General features: G+C 40.8%; 1 protein-coding gene across 2 annotated transcripts in view; it reads right to left on the bottom strand.

The window, feature by feature from the left end:
* Positions 1–3,960: 3,960 nt before the first annotated feature.
* Positions 3,961–13,453, bottom strand: part of dop1b (DOP1 leucine zipper like protein B) — a 29,513-nt gene continuing 20,020 nt past the window's right edge. The window contains exons 26-38 of one of the 2 annotated variants that reach the window (XM_030124003.1): positions 13,331–13,435; positions 13,048–13,114; positions 12,769–12,937; positions 11,828–11,910; positions 11,614–11,723; positions 11,365–11,514; positions 8,115–8,176; positions 7,824–7,952; positions 7,597–7,733; positions 7,464–7,519; positions 7,234–7,371; positions 6,989–7,121; positions 3,961–5,093 (exon numbers count right to left, since the gene is read on the bottom strand). In XM_030124003.1, coding sequence (XP_029979863.1) covers positions 4,848–5,093; positions 6,989–7,121; positions 7,234–7,371; positions 7,464–7,519; positions 7,597–7,733; positions 7,824–7,952; positions 8,115–8,176; positions 11,365–11,514; positions 11,614–11,723; positions 11,828–11,910; positions 12,769–12,937; positions 13,048–13,114; positions 13,331–13,435 — 1,585 coding nt within the window. In that variant the 3' untranslated portion in view covers positions 3,961–4,847. The remainder of the gene's footprint in view (positions 5,094–6,988; positions 7,122–7,233; positions 7,372–7,463; positions 7,520–7,596; positions 7,734–7,823; positions 7,953–8,114; positions 8,177–11,364; positions 11,515–11,613; positions 11,724–11,827; positions 11,911–12,768; positions 12,938–13,047; positions 13,115–13,330; positions 13,436–13,453) is intronic. The other variant, XM_030124004.1, reaches the window with a different exon arrangement.

The following is a 13,453-nucleotide window of genomic DNA, read 5'->3' as shown; positions in this document are numbered from 1 at the left end:
TTTATTTACCAGGAAGTTATTTACCAGGAACTTTTTGGGGTAAAAGAGTTCCTGGTAACTGCGTTTCCACCGCACCTGAAAGTTCAGGGTAATTTATTCAAATCAGGTTGATGATGTATGAGGGAGCAGTAACAGAAACTGTAGTCCTGTTCATGTCCATTCACAAACTAACCTCTAGTTCAATAAAATAACACAGTACTTTAAGGGGACGGGTTGGGTTTAACATTTTACTGGTTGTTGAATCGCTTAATCCATCTGGAATACATTTTAAATGAAGTTAACCATCATTACATATCCTTAATTTGTATTTAAAAATGGTAGAACATGTATTTTCAACTTCTCATTCCTTAAACTAAATCACATCTAACTTTCAGTGTGATGGATGGTTCTGTTTCATTTCTATTGTTTTACAGATATAGTCCAGGTTCAACCCTAAAGTCAGACAGATTTACTCAAATGCCTGCATTTAATTCAACTGCATATTACTGATAAAAATACTTATACTCATATTTTGATGCCTTGTAAATGAACAAACAGTATTAGGTGAGATTATTTTTTGTTAAAAGTTGAAACAAAACAAAACGTGCAAACCCCCCCCCCCCCCCCCCAAAAAAAAAAAAAAACAAACAAAAAAACAAAAAAACAAACAAACAAGGTGCCTTGAGATTAAAAGGGAAATAAACATGTGTGAAAGGTTCAGGCTTTTGGACCTGGGTCTGGTCCAGCTGGTCCAGGACAGCCAGTCTGGAACTCCTTGGTCCCGGTCCCTTTTTCGCTTTCCTACAGGAAAGTAGTAAAAATGCTAAAATGAATAACAGAACACATGATGACAGATTCCTACCAGTGTGATGTGACCTGTCTGACCTGGGCTGTTGTAAACACCAGTAGATGTTGGACCAGGACACAAACAAGCCATAGGTTCAGCAAAAGAGGCGAGTCCGTCCGGTCCAATTCAGGTGGAAATCACAAACATACAGAATAAATCAGTGTTCAGCTCACAGCGACAACACAAATACATCCAGTTGTCAGATTTAGGTTTAGTGTCAGACTGTTGACCAGTTAGTATTAGGTTAACTGGACTTCACTTTGGACTAAACAGCTGATGCCTCTGACTACTGTTACAGCATGGAACCAACTAAACAGTGAATATTTGTGTCATATTCAGACCATTGGTTTGTTCGACAGTCGGATCCACTGAGACCGTTGTGGTTCTTTAGTTTGTTTTAATCCTGCATACATTTCTTGGGCTTTTCTCGTATTTCTTTAGGCTTGTGTCTTATATTTGGCTCCAACAGCTTTTACTTGAACTTCACTTGTTTCGTGTCGGCGATTCAAAGTCCGTCTGAACTTCCTCGTCGTCCGTCCACTTGTAACTTCTCTTTTGGTCCATTTTCTGAATTATCAAAACACAAAGTTTGTGGAAATTAAATGAGTTAAATATTGGCGGTGAACAGAATGCAGAAACGCTGCCAGTCTAGTCCACCACTCAGCCTTCTGCAGCACACAGCCCCGCCCCTTAAAGTTCCTGGTAATCTGAAAAGTACTACCTCTGTACCAGGAACTTCTTCAGGGTAAATTCGGGGCCGGGGGAGGGTCAGTTACCAGGGTAATTTTCGGTGGAAACGCACCAGGAACTTTGAAAGTTAAGGGTAATACAGAAAGTTCCTGCAAAAGTGCCTGCGGTGGGAAAGGGCCTCTTGGTTGACGTTCTGTGATGCTGTGCTCTCATTGGTTGATGTTCTGTGACGCTGCGCTGTCACTGGCTGACGTTCTGTGATGCTGCGCTCTCATTGGCTGACGTTCTGTGACGCTGTGCTCTCATTGGCTGACGTTTAGTGACGCTGCGCTCCCATTGGTTGGCGTTCTGTGACGCTGCGCTCTCATTGGTTGACGTTCTGTGACATTCCGCTCTCATTGGCTGGCGTTCTTTGATGCTGCGCTCCCATTGGCTGGCGTTCTGTGACGCTGCGCTCTCATTAGCTGACGTTCTGTGACGCTCCGCTCTGGTTGGTTGACGTTCTGTGATGCTGCACTGTCACTGGCTGACGTTCTGTGATGCTGCGCTCTCATTGGCTGACATTCTGTGACGCTGCGCTCTCATTGGCTGACGTTCTGTGATGCTGCATTGTCATTGGTTGATGTTCTGTGACGCTGCAGTCTCATTGGCTGACGTTCTATGACGCTGCGCTCTCATTGGTTGATAATCTGTGACGCTGCGCTCTCATTGGCTGACGTTCTAAGACGCTGCGCTCTCATTGGCTGGCGTTCTGTGACGCTGCGCTCTCATTAGCTGACGTTCTGTGACGCTCCGCTCTGATTGGTTGATAATCTGTGACGCTGCGCTCTCATTGGCCGACGTTCTAAGACGCTGCGCTCTCATTGGCTGACATTCTGTGACGCTGCTCTTCTCATTGGTTGATGTTCTGTGACGCTGCAGTCTCATTGGCTGACATTCTGTGACTCTGCGCTCTCATTGGTTGATGTTCTGTGATGCTGCACTCTCATTGGCTGACGTTCTGTGACGCTGCGCTCTCATTGGTTGATGTTCTGTGACGCTGCGCTCTCATTGGCTGGCGTTCTGTGACGCTGCGTTCTCATTGGCTGGCGTTCTGTGATGCTGTGCTCTCATTGGCTGATGTTCTGTGACGCTGCACTCTCATTGGCTGGCGCTCTGTGATTCTGCGCTTTCATTGGTTGACGTTCTGTGACGATCTGCTCTGATTGACTAATGTTCTGTGATGCTACGCTCTAACTGGCTAATGTTCTGTGACGCTTCGCTCTCATTGGCTGGCGTTCTGTGATTCTGCGCTTTCATTGGTTGACGTTCTGTGACGCTCTGCTCTGATTGGCTGGCGTTCTGTGATTCTGCGCTTTCATTGGTTGACGTTCTGTGACGCTCTGCTCTGATTGACTAATGTTCTGTGATGCTACGTTCTAACTGGCTAATGTTCTGTGACGCTCCGCTCTCATTGGCTGCTAAAAACAATTAAATGAATGAATGAAAAAAAAGCCTGTTTTGTTTAAAATCATGGCTTCCTGGTGCTTTTTAAGACTAAAAACTTCAAAAAGACTGTTGTAGGTAATTTGCAAATGCTCATGTTCCTGTGACTTTAATAAAAGAAGCCTCAAATCATTACAACTTTCACCGCGATTTTTTGAAAAGCTGCCGCAAAATCAGGCATTTTAGGCTGCAATAATCAAAAAAAAAAAAAAAAAAAAAAAAAAAATCCCACGAAGTCCTGGAGGGACTGAATTGTGTTAAATGCTATCTGTGTTTCTGACCTTATTTTTCACCATGTAGGGCTGAAAGCTGTAAACCTTCGTTGCTACTACATATTCATTGTTTGGCGGTGAGTTAGCCTGGGACTCTTCAGTGTTAAAATAACACGGATACCAATTCCAACTTTACCGAAATGATCTTATTTATTTTCTAAATTCACCTGGGAATGAACTAATCTGCCGTTTTTTTTTTTCTGCTCAAAATTGTGATGGGTGAAGGTCATGCCTTACCCTTCCACTGAGTTTAATGACACAAATATCTATTCAATACACTGCAAACTTTAACTGCAATCTTTGGTATTTAGTGTTTTGTGTGATAATAGTCAGATCTGTTACACAAATATAGAAATCATAGAATAAAATGTATTGGTGACAATAGAAAAACCTTTCTTCATGTTGATACAAGTTGTGAATTTTGTGCCACAACTTTTTGTCTCATATCTAGAGTAATTTCAGCTGCTTATCCATATATTGGTAAACTGGAACAGTGTGTAGAAATCCAACCAACATGTCCTGATAATTGAATTACAATGGAGTGATATTTACTTCTATGTCAAAGATGCAGCAATTTGAAGAAAACAGACTATTTTCATATATTTCAGTCCCTGAACAATGTTTTACCAATGCAAGCACAGTGAACAGACAGCTATTTTTATTCAGTAACAAACACACACACAGTAATCAAGCTTGTTGTTTATTGAGTCCTCTTTCTAATAATTTAAAACTTGACAGATTATCATTTAAGCTCCCAAAATAAATTACTTAAACATTCAGCAGTATGGAAACAAGACAAATTGCAGTTGCAAAAATTACCTATGAACAACAACAAATAATTGCTGAATTCCCTTGGACACCAAAATGGCAAGTACCGGTTTGTGTTTTTAGAAGGTACATACAAGTTTTCCCGTTGAACATGAGTTACATTCAGAAACTTAACAATACAAATCTTAACATAAATCTTAAAGAAGGGCCTGTGAGGTGCTAAAAAACATTTTTTAATAACAGTTAAAGAGAAAATACCTCTGAACAGCAGCCCAAGACACAAACTTTACATTCTCAGAGTCAGACGAACATATTAGCGAATGTAGTTAACAAGAGTTAAAGTCACAAGAACATATTACCAATACTTAATGAGGTTCTACACACTGAATCTGCTGTCAGGTCAAAATTATGGAGTAGCTACCTTACTGTTAATAATTTAAAGTCGTTTTTCACAACTTGTTATGTGGAAATATTTTATGACTCTACGATCATGGACTTGAATTAACATTACAACAAATTCTCAATGTGGATACTTTTTGCCTTTTTACTTATTTTTTTAAGGATAATGAGGCAACCAGTTGGAAACACCTAGTTTTTAAAAATACTGATTCAGTGCAAGAACACCTCAGAGGTACTTGATTCAAACAAGTTAAAACATAAGAAATTCAAAACTTTTCCTTTTCATGGTTCACAATACAACATTATCACCAGTTGTGCCCTCATATGGCTGCAGGCAATTCCCATAAGTTTTCAAAGCTTAAGGAGAGGATTTAGTTTTTAGTTCTTGAAAGCTTAGCACTTGAGTTCTAACTCTCCATCGAGTCCAGGAACTCTTCCTCAGTTATTCGCTCCAGTCTTTTCAGGACCGTGTCTGAACTGGCTGCCGGGTAGTCTGCTACTGGGAAGTGGGGCATAGGTTTCCCACCCTGGAAGGAAGAGCAGAGGGTGCAAAGAAAAGGCAACAGCTGGGTGATGGATGTCAGGGAGCGCTGGGTGAGGAGGGGGAACTCCAAATACTCTGTGGATGACTCCTCGCTCAGTCCATTCAATGCCTGGAAGGACAGAACGACATCATACAAATTAGATGTGACAGTCACACTCTAAAATACAATTCTAATGTCACATGGAAAAAAACGAAATCTTCATAATATCAACAGATAAAATAAAAGGCTGCATTTTAAGTGGTTGGCCCGTGTTTGTAGAATTGCAGATGTCACTGCAATACGATTACCTGTTCACAAATAATGGTGTTTTAAAAATCCATTTGCGGTGATCCAAATGTCTTATATGCAGAAAACAGTACTGGACAAAAGTCTTCAGCCATGTATAGCTATGTTGTTTTTAAAGGTTTGTAATGCGCAAACATATTTATTTCTCTGTCCCTTTATTACTTCCGCCAAGGAGGTTATGTTTTTGCCAGGGTTGGTTTGTCTGTTTGTTTGTCTGTCCGTTAGTGTGCAACATAACTCAAAAAGTTATGGACAGATTTGGATGAAATTTTCAGGGTTTGTTGGAAATGGGATAAGGAAGAAATGATTAACTTTTGGGGGTGATCTGGAAGAAATCCTGGATTCTGGATCACTTTGAAATTTTCGTTAACATTGTGGTAAATGGGGCCAAAATTTTCGTTTCCCAATATCTCGCTTAATTATTGACCAAAACTCATGAAATTTAACTCAGGAATTGACAATGGGGTCCTCTATCACATTTCAAAGGCTGATCCGGATCTGATCCAGAAGGCGGATTTTATTTTAAAAAATAAATGTAGGATTTGTGTCACCGATTATGTGGGGAATTTTTGCGCTTGGCGGAGGTCTGCGCTCTCCGAGTGCTTTTCTAGTTAAGATATGTAAAGTAAGTACAGAGAAATTAAGTACACAATATTTAAAATTCACAAAAATATTAACAAAATGGCTTTGATATGCAGCAGTCAGTGTTTAGTGTGACCTCTGTTACTTCCGTTCCTTGGAAAAAAAGTTGCTCAAACATTACGAATTGTTTGACATATTAAATGAAACCTGATGATAAAAGCAGCACCTCTCATACTGTCCAACTACAACAACAAACCCACTGGTGGCTGAACACTTTTATATACTGCTGTATGTGAACAGCAACTACATCCAAATATAAACATCTATTTAGTCACAAGGAGCAACTAGAAGCACTCAGAGAGCGCAGACCTCCGCCAAGGCTGATCAGTGCCCCCCCCCGTGGGCCCCCCCCACGCCAAGGAGGTTATGTTTTTGCCAGGGTTTGTTTGTTTGTCTGTCTATCTGTCTGTCTGTTTGTCTGTCCGTTAGTGTGCAACATAACTCAAAAAGTTATGGACAGATTTTGATGAAATTTTGTGGTCTGCGCCCCCCCCGTGGGCCCCCCCACCCCCGATCACCACCAAAATTTAATCATTTCTTCCTTATCCCATTTCCAACAAACCCTGAAAATTTCATCAAAATCTGTCCTTAACTTTTTGAGTTATGTTGCACACTAACAGACAGACAAACCCTGGCAAAAACATAACCTCCTTGGCGGAGGTAAATATCAATAATAAATAATGGGCTCAGACTTTAGATAATAGTTATCATTAGGTGGGGCTCAGCAATTGACAAAAAAAAACCCCAACAAAAAACATCTCAGAACATTGTTCAAAAATAATAACGAATTACCTTTACTAAAAGTACACATCATGTCTATTATCAGCAAACAACAACTAAAAAGCAGTTACTTGCAAGGATGTCAGGGTACATTATTTATTACAAAAAACATTTATATTGACATTAAGAGAAATATTACAACAAGCAGGATGCAAAACACACATCTCCAGAGGAAGCACTGATTTGATTTTGGAATTAAGGCATTTTTCACATTGTTCAATAATAAAGACTTAATTATTCAAATGAATTCAATATATTGCTCAGTTGTAACTTTAAGTTTGTACATATGATCTTACCCCGTATCGCTGGTGAATTCCTTCGAGTATTTTGACAACATGGGGTGTGCACTCCTGCTCGCCCTCAATCAGCGCCGTCTCTGGGCCGCTGTAACGGTTGACATCCACCTCAGGGACAAACGCCCAACGATACCTGCAACGGGAGTGGATCAAACAGTTCACCATTAACACACAGAGACTACACAGCCAATGCCACAGCCAGGATTTCTTAACTCAGTTTTTTTTCTCCTGAGTGTGGCTCTTACATCTGAAAGAGTGGCATCTTTTCAGGCGGAAAAGCCAGGGAAGTGTCCAGAAACTTGCAGGCTGACAGGTACATGTCTAAGTCTGGCTGAGAGAAATTCAGTGGCCCATTCCTGTCACCACGAACCACTTTGGTCAGCCTGAATAAATACAAAGATAAAACAAGTCAGTGAGTGAGTGCTAACAGTTTCAGCAACTAAAAAGACATTACACATAAAAATAATTGACTCACTTTGAGACTTCTTTGTCTATTTGCAGAGTTTTCTCAAGACGAGCAAATATGCGGATCTGAAAAACAACATCTCGTTAAAATATTAAAAACAGTTTGTGGCCATCGAGTGGAACACCAGAGGATGAGATCTTACCAGTTCTGTCACCATGATCGGCCAAAGGGATGTGAGGTGCTGGGATGAGATGCGCAGCAGAAGAACACGAAACATCAAGAACATTTGAGCTGAAACAGCAGGGCTTGGATTCATACGCAGAGCCTCAGTGAGACGCTCTGGAAAAGTAAAAAAAAATGAAGGTTAATTACATTTAAGAGACTGTTTGTTTCAATACTTAGTATAAATAATAGTATCTAATGCCACACCTTGGATGAGGGGCAGATAGAGATGGTACTGGTCCAGTTCTCCACTGAACATTGCAAATGCCTGTCGCTTCAGCAGCATCGGTTTCTGGTCCCCACTATTAAACAGTTTCAAGGAGCTACTTTGCATGCCTACAGCACAATTAAATAAAAGACATATTTTTATCTCATCAAAAAGACAAATTTTATTGTGAAAAAAGTCATTTGTTTAGTGTATTGAAATATTTTAATACAGGATAAATTCTTCTAAAAACTAAACTTGAATCACACACTTTTAATAGTAGGTCTACTTACTCATGAGGTCTTTAAACATGGTTTTCTCATGAGTAAGCAGGTGGTCGATGATGGATTTCCAGCTGTAAAGACCACAAGGCAGTTAAACATGCTTTAATTCATTTTTGAAAAATAAACTACACCGTGTAAATGATAAGTACATTTTGTTCCATCTCCCACTTACAAAAACAAATTAAGTGTAAATCACATTGATATTAATGCATAATAATTTTCCCTACATAAATTCATTTGGATTTTCTTATTTGTTATTTTGAGGACTTTCACTGAAAATAAATTATTTCAGATATTATACTATTGTGTCTTCAAATATTGGAATATTTCATTATAACATAAATATTTGACCTTCAAGAATTTCATTATACTATACGTTAATACTACTGTTTTATTTTTGGCTGTGTACATCCCTCTCTCGGCCAACGCTGATGCTGCATACAAATGCACGGAGCACAGTGTCCAAGCTGCAGACGCAAACCCCCCAGACCCTTATCATATCTCTGGGGAGTTTAATCATGCCTCCCTCCTTAACTGCCACTCTCCCCAACTTCACACAGTATGTCAACTGCCACACAATAAAAGATGCATATACCTCCACCCCCGTCCCACCTCTTGGCCGCTCTGATCACAACCACGTCAATCTGCTTTGAGCTAAATTTGTATTTTAACAGGTTTGACTCTTTCCTGACTCCAGCCCCCACCCATTCAGGTCCCTGTTCACACCTCTCCAGAGTGCAAACCTTCCTCCTGCTGTTGCCATCAACACCTCCGCTCCACTCACACTTCTCTGTCCTGACTCAAGCCCTCACCCTTTCATGTCCCTCGACTCACCCCTCCGGTACAGCAGCCTCCACCCTGCTGATGCCTTCTTCACCTCTGCCTCTCACACACCTCTCTACGCCCTCCCCTCTCTGAGGAGCCCCGTCAGTCACCTCCCACCCCCCTCTGCCTCACTACGGACCAGGTGAGGATGGAGCTCGCTGGAAGATGAAGGCCAGGAAAGCCACAGACCCAGACAGCATCAGCTCCAGGCTGCTTAGGGAATGTGCAGACCAGCTCACTGAGGTGGTTCTGTATCTGTTCAATCTGAGCCTCAGTCTGAACAGAGTCCCAGTCCTGTGGAAGACCTCCTGTGTGGTTCCGGTTCCCTAAAGAGCTCACCCCAGTGAACTGAACCACTACATACCTGTCACCCTCTGTGAGACTCAGTGAGAGTCATGTTCTGTGACTTTTCCAGTGCTTTCAACACCACCCAGCCGTTGCTGCTGTGGGGGAAGATGGAGGAAGCAGGTGTGGACCCACATCTGGCTGAATGGACCATCAGCTACTTCACTGACAGACCACAGAATGTGCCAACATCTCCATGTTCAAGAAGGGACAGAGTCACCTCCACCTGCTGAGGAGACTGAAGTCCTTCGGAGTGGGCAGGGCTCTTCTCCAGACATTTTACAATATTGTGGTGGCCTTTGTAGTACTATTTGTAGGGGTATAACGATGCACTCATTTGTACCACACAGTTTCGGTTCGGGGCCTTCGATACAATACGGAGGTCTACTGAATGAATACATGTAGCTGATATGAAGAACGAAAATACTCGGGAAGCAGGGTGGCCGCAAGCAGAACCCATGTGCAGGGTTTCCTCTATATACATTCAGCAGCAGTCGATTCTCAGCGCCACTGCAAAACAAGCCAATACATGACAACAGAGAGTATAACAGAAGCACAGAAGCTGGGTAGGGCATGCAAAGCATATTAAGTTTCGGGTTTCGGTTTGTTGCAGCTTTGTGGCACAAAAGTGTCCATGGGCTCCTTTATAGCAAAAAGGATTTTATTTTTTAACTCAAGTTGGCAAAATCAAGTGAACCTACTGCTCTTCTCCTACACTGTGCCTCTGCTGTGGTGTGTGAAGTCTCATTCACAGCACCTCAGGGAATACTGTGAGGCGTTCAAAAACAATCTGAAAAATAACAGTGTTTGCCATAAATGAACATTGAACATTCAAAAATACAAAAATACATAACATGGGGTACCTGTTAATGCACAAATGACTGAACAATATTTTGCAAAAATGTCCTGTGTCCCACAGGTAGTTACGGAGCGCACCCCCTTTACACCCCCCCCTTCATTGGTCTCCTTCACTGTACTAAAAACATATCGAAAATGTATCGAACTGAAGACCCCTGTACCGAACTGAAATTTTTCTGTACCGTTACACCCCTAACTATTTGGCATCGTGTGCTGGGGAGTCAGCAGTACAGACAGAGACTGAATAAACTGGTTAAGAGAGCCGGCTCTGTCTTAGGCTGCCTGCTGGACTCCATCCAGGAGGTAGTGGACAGAAGGATGTTGGTCAAGCTGACATCCATCATGGCCAACCCCTCCCACCCCCTGCATCAAACTGTAGAGGCCCTGAGCAGCTCCTTCAGCACCAGAGTTTTACATCCCCAGTGCAAGAAGGAGTGATACCGCAGGTCATTCCTCCCCACAGCCATCAGACTTTATAACAGTTCTCAGTAACCCCTCCCCCATATCACACCATGTGCATGTGCAAATATATTGTAAATATGATTATAATATTTAAGTTTAAATCTAAATTTATATTTATATAGCAGATTTATTTATTTTTCCAGTTGTTGTTTCATAAGTGTATATTTTCTGTTTTCTGTCTTCCCTGCACTTTATTCTTGTGTTTGCTGCTGTCAGCTGCGTAATTTTCCCATGGTGGGATGAATAAAGTCTCATCTTATCTTACAGATAAGTGTGAACACGTGATTAGTCAATTAGTCAAAATGGTAAGCATAGTTTATATCTTTTTTTTTTTTTTTTTTTTTTTTCAAAGAGTTGGCGAATTTGAATTTGGGGTGGGAGGAGATTTAGGTTGTACTTCACAGAGTTGCAAAACTAATGTTTATGGCACCGTTTCTGACAGAGTACTGCATATGTTAAGTAAAGCCTGATGAAGTGTTTGAAGTGGTAAATGGTATACTTGCAGATCACCCACTCTTCAGTTGGTGACTTCTTGTTTTATTAAGATTGTTTTAGTTTGGCCAGAGGGCATGTGTTAATGATGTTGCGACTAATGACTTCAAACAGTAATTAAAATGCCCATCCATAACATATACTCTCTATAATAATCTTTTTAAAAATATATATTTAATTTGTCTTTCACATTTATAACTTTAAGTTTCAAAGCACTAAAAGATTTACTCTGGAAGTAAAATTCTGGACAATTTCTGCTACAGGCAAGTACACCAACCTGTGTGCACAGGAGGCATCCATGGTGAAGAAGAGGGGGTCCATGAAGAGCTCAAAGACCTCCTTCCTCCAGGCCCGTTTGGTGTAGGCATACCCACTCAGACTGCTCAACAGCTGAGCACCTGCTTCAAAGCTGGGCATGTTGTAGGCACTACCAGAGGAACATATTATTAAAGGAACTGTGATATGACTAAAGAGAACAAAGATGGTGTACTTGTGTAAACATTACTCAGCCATCTGCACTAGATACCTGTGGTTCTTCAGGTAGGGGAAAACATAGTACATGAGCCGAGAGATGAGAGGAACGGCTTTTTCCTTCTCATCACTGCGATATACCATGTCCAGAAGCGGTGCCAAAATCTACACAGAAAAGTGTAAAAAAGTGTTGAGAAAATCTTACATGATACACAAAAACAACCTTTGTATTACCTATTCACCACCACACCCAACAAGCCAAGCCCTACCTCAGCCAGAAGAACAAGAGCCTGCACACTGTAAACGGACGGAGCTGAGGAGGACACCATGGCACTAGCCTGAGCCACTGACTCTGATCAGAGAATGAGGAGAGAAACAAAATGAGATCAGTTATTTTATGCTTTTACCAGGTCCATTCTTTTTCTTAATTACAAGTATTAATACCTATACGTATTTAACTAATAGTATATAAATATCATCAGCAAAATGTACTTAAAGTATTAAAAGAAGTGTATTATTATATAATATTACATGATGTTTTGGATTCGTATTACTGCTGTATCAGCGTGAATGTTGCATTTTACGCTTGTATTTGTTTAAGGCTAAACTAATTTAGCAAATTTACATCCTGCTGGTTGTTTCATCTACAGTAATGCATCATGTTCTATAAGATCATCATGTTTGTAGCGCTAGTACATATGAAAAAAAAAAATCTTCAGTTGAGAAAAAAAAAATTCTGTTTTCACCTATTTGACAATTCCTAAACCACTGAATTCAACAAAATTATTCGAGAGGAGGGAAATTTTTTGAGTCCATAAAGGAATACTTAATCCAAAATACATGATTTTCACTGGACAGGAAGGAGATTTGGAATTATAATCTGCAAAATGAAAGTGACTGTCAGACAAACGTAGAGGGGTAAAAAATACAATATTCAGTATGAATGAAGTTAAGTGCAACAAGTACTTCAAATCTGTACCGAAGTACAGTACAGGAGTGGTACATTTACCCAGTGGCTTTGTTCTTAAAAAATGCACTGTTGAGCATGAGCATTGAGATAAGTGTTCTAGACGAAGAGCAGTGTTTCCACAACAAGAGCAGTGCTCTATTGTCTTCAAGTCTTGGCCAACAAAGCCTACCTTCCTTCTCTAGGTTAATTAACAATAGCCATGGTTACAGATAATGCATGCATTTCTTGTCAGTTACTTACCATAATTGTCACCATCTACATCTATGTCATCAGCTTCTTCAGCTTCTGGGCAGATTTGTGGCTGAACTTTGACCTCGAGGCTGCGGCTGAGCCAACTGGTCTGTTCCAGAGATGAACCTGCAATCCCACCCACTGCCTCGAGAATCCTCTGGGTCACCTCCTGCACCATCAATATTACCACAGTATATCATGCATTTGCCCACTATAATAATAAAAGTCTTTCATATTGACTTGAAAGGTGATAGCTGTTTCATCTCAGTCTAGTAGTATAACATATACCTGCAGATCTCTAGCATCCTTCTTGTTGTCCAGGTTGGGAAGTCTGTTGACAAAATCATTGAGGATTCTGCAAAACAAATATCATAAATGAACATCACAAGAAAAGCAAATTGCTTAATTAAATCTGTTCTATAAACAACAAAATTTCTTGTCATCATATTTATGAGCTGTTTTAAGTACTTCATGCTCTGATATTACATGTGTAAGGACAGGTATCCAGTAAAGGAGAACTTCTACCACTATTAAGAACAGTACAATAAAGACTTTGTGTGTAAAAACTGACCCCAGAAGTAAGAAGTGCCCGGGCGGGGCCAGGTTTAGCTGAACCGATTCTCTCAACAGAGTGAGGAGAGGAGCAACATTTTCTTGCAGCGCTTGACCTGAAATACTGAACACAAAACCATTC

This window comes from Sphaeramia orbicularis, chromosome 21 (genome assembly GCF_902148855.1).
Source record: "Sphaeramia orbicularis chromosome 21, fSphaOr1.1, whole genome shotgun sequence".
Classification (NCBI taxonomy): Eukaryota; Metazoa; Chordata; class Actinopteri; order Kurtiformes; family Apogonidae; genus Sphaeramia; species Sphaeramia orbicularis.
This window is presented reverse-complemented; position numbering and strand designations above follow the sequence as displayed.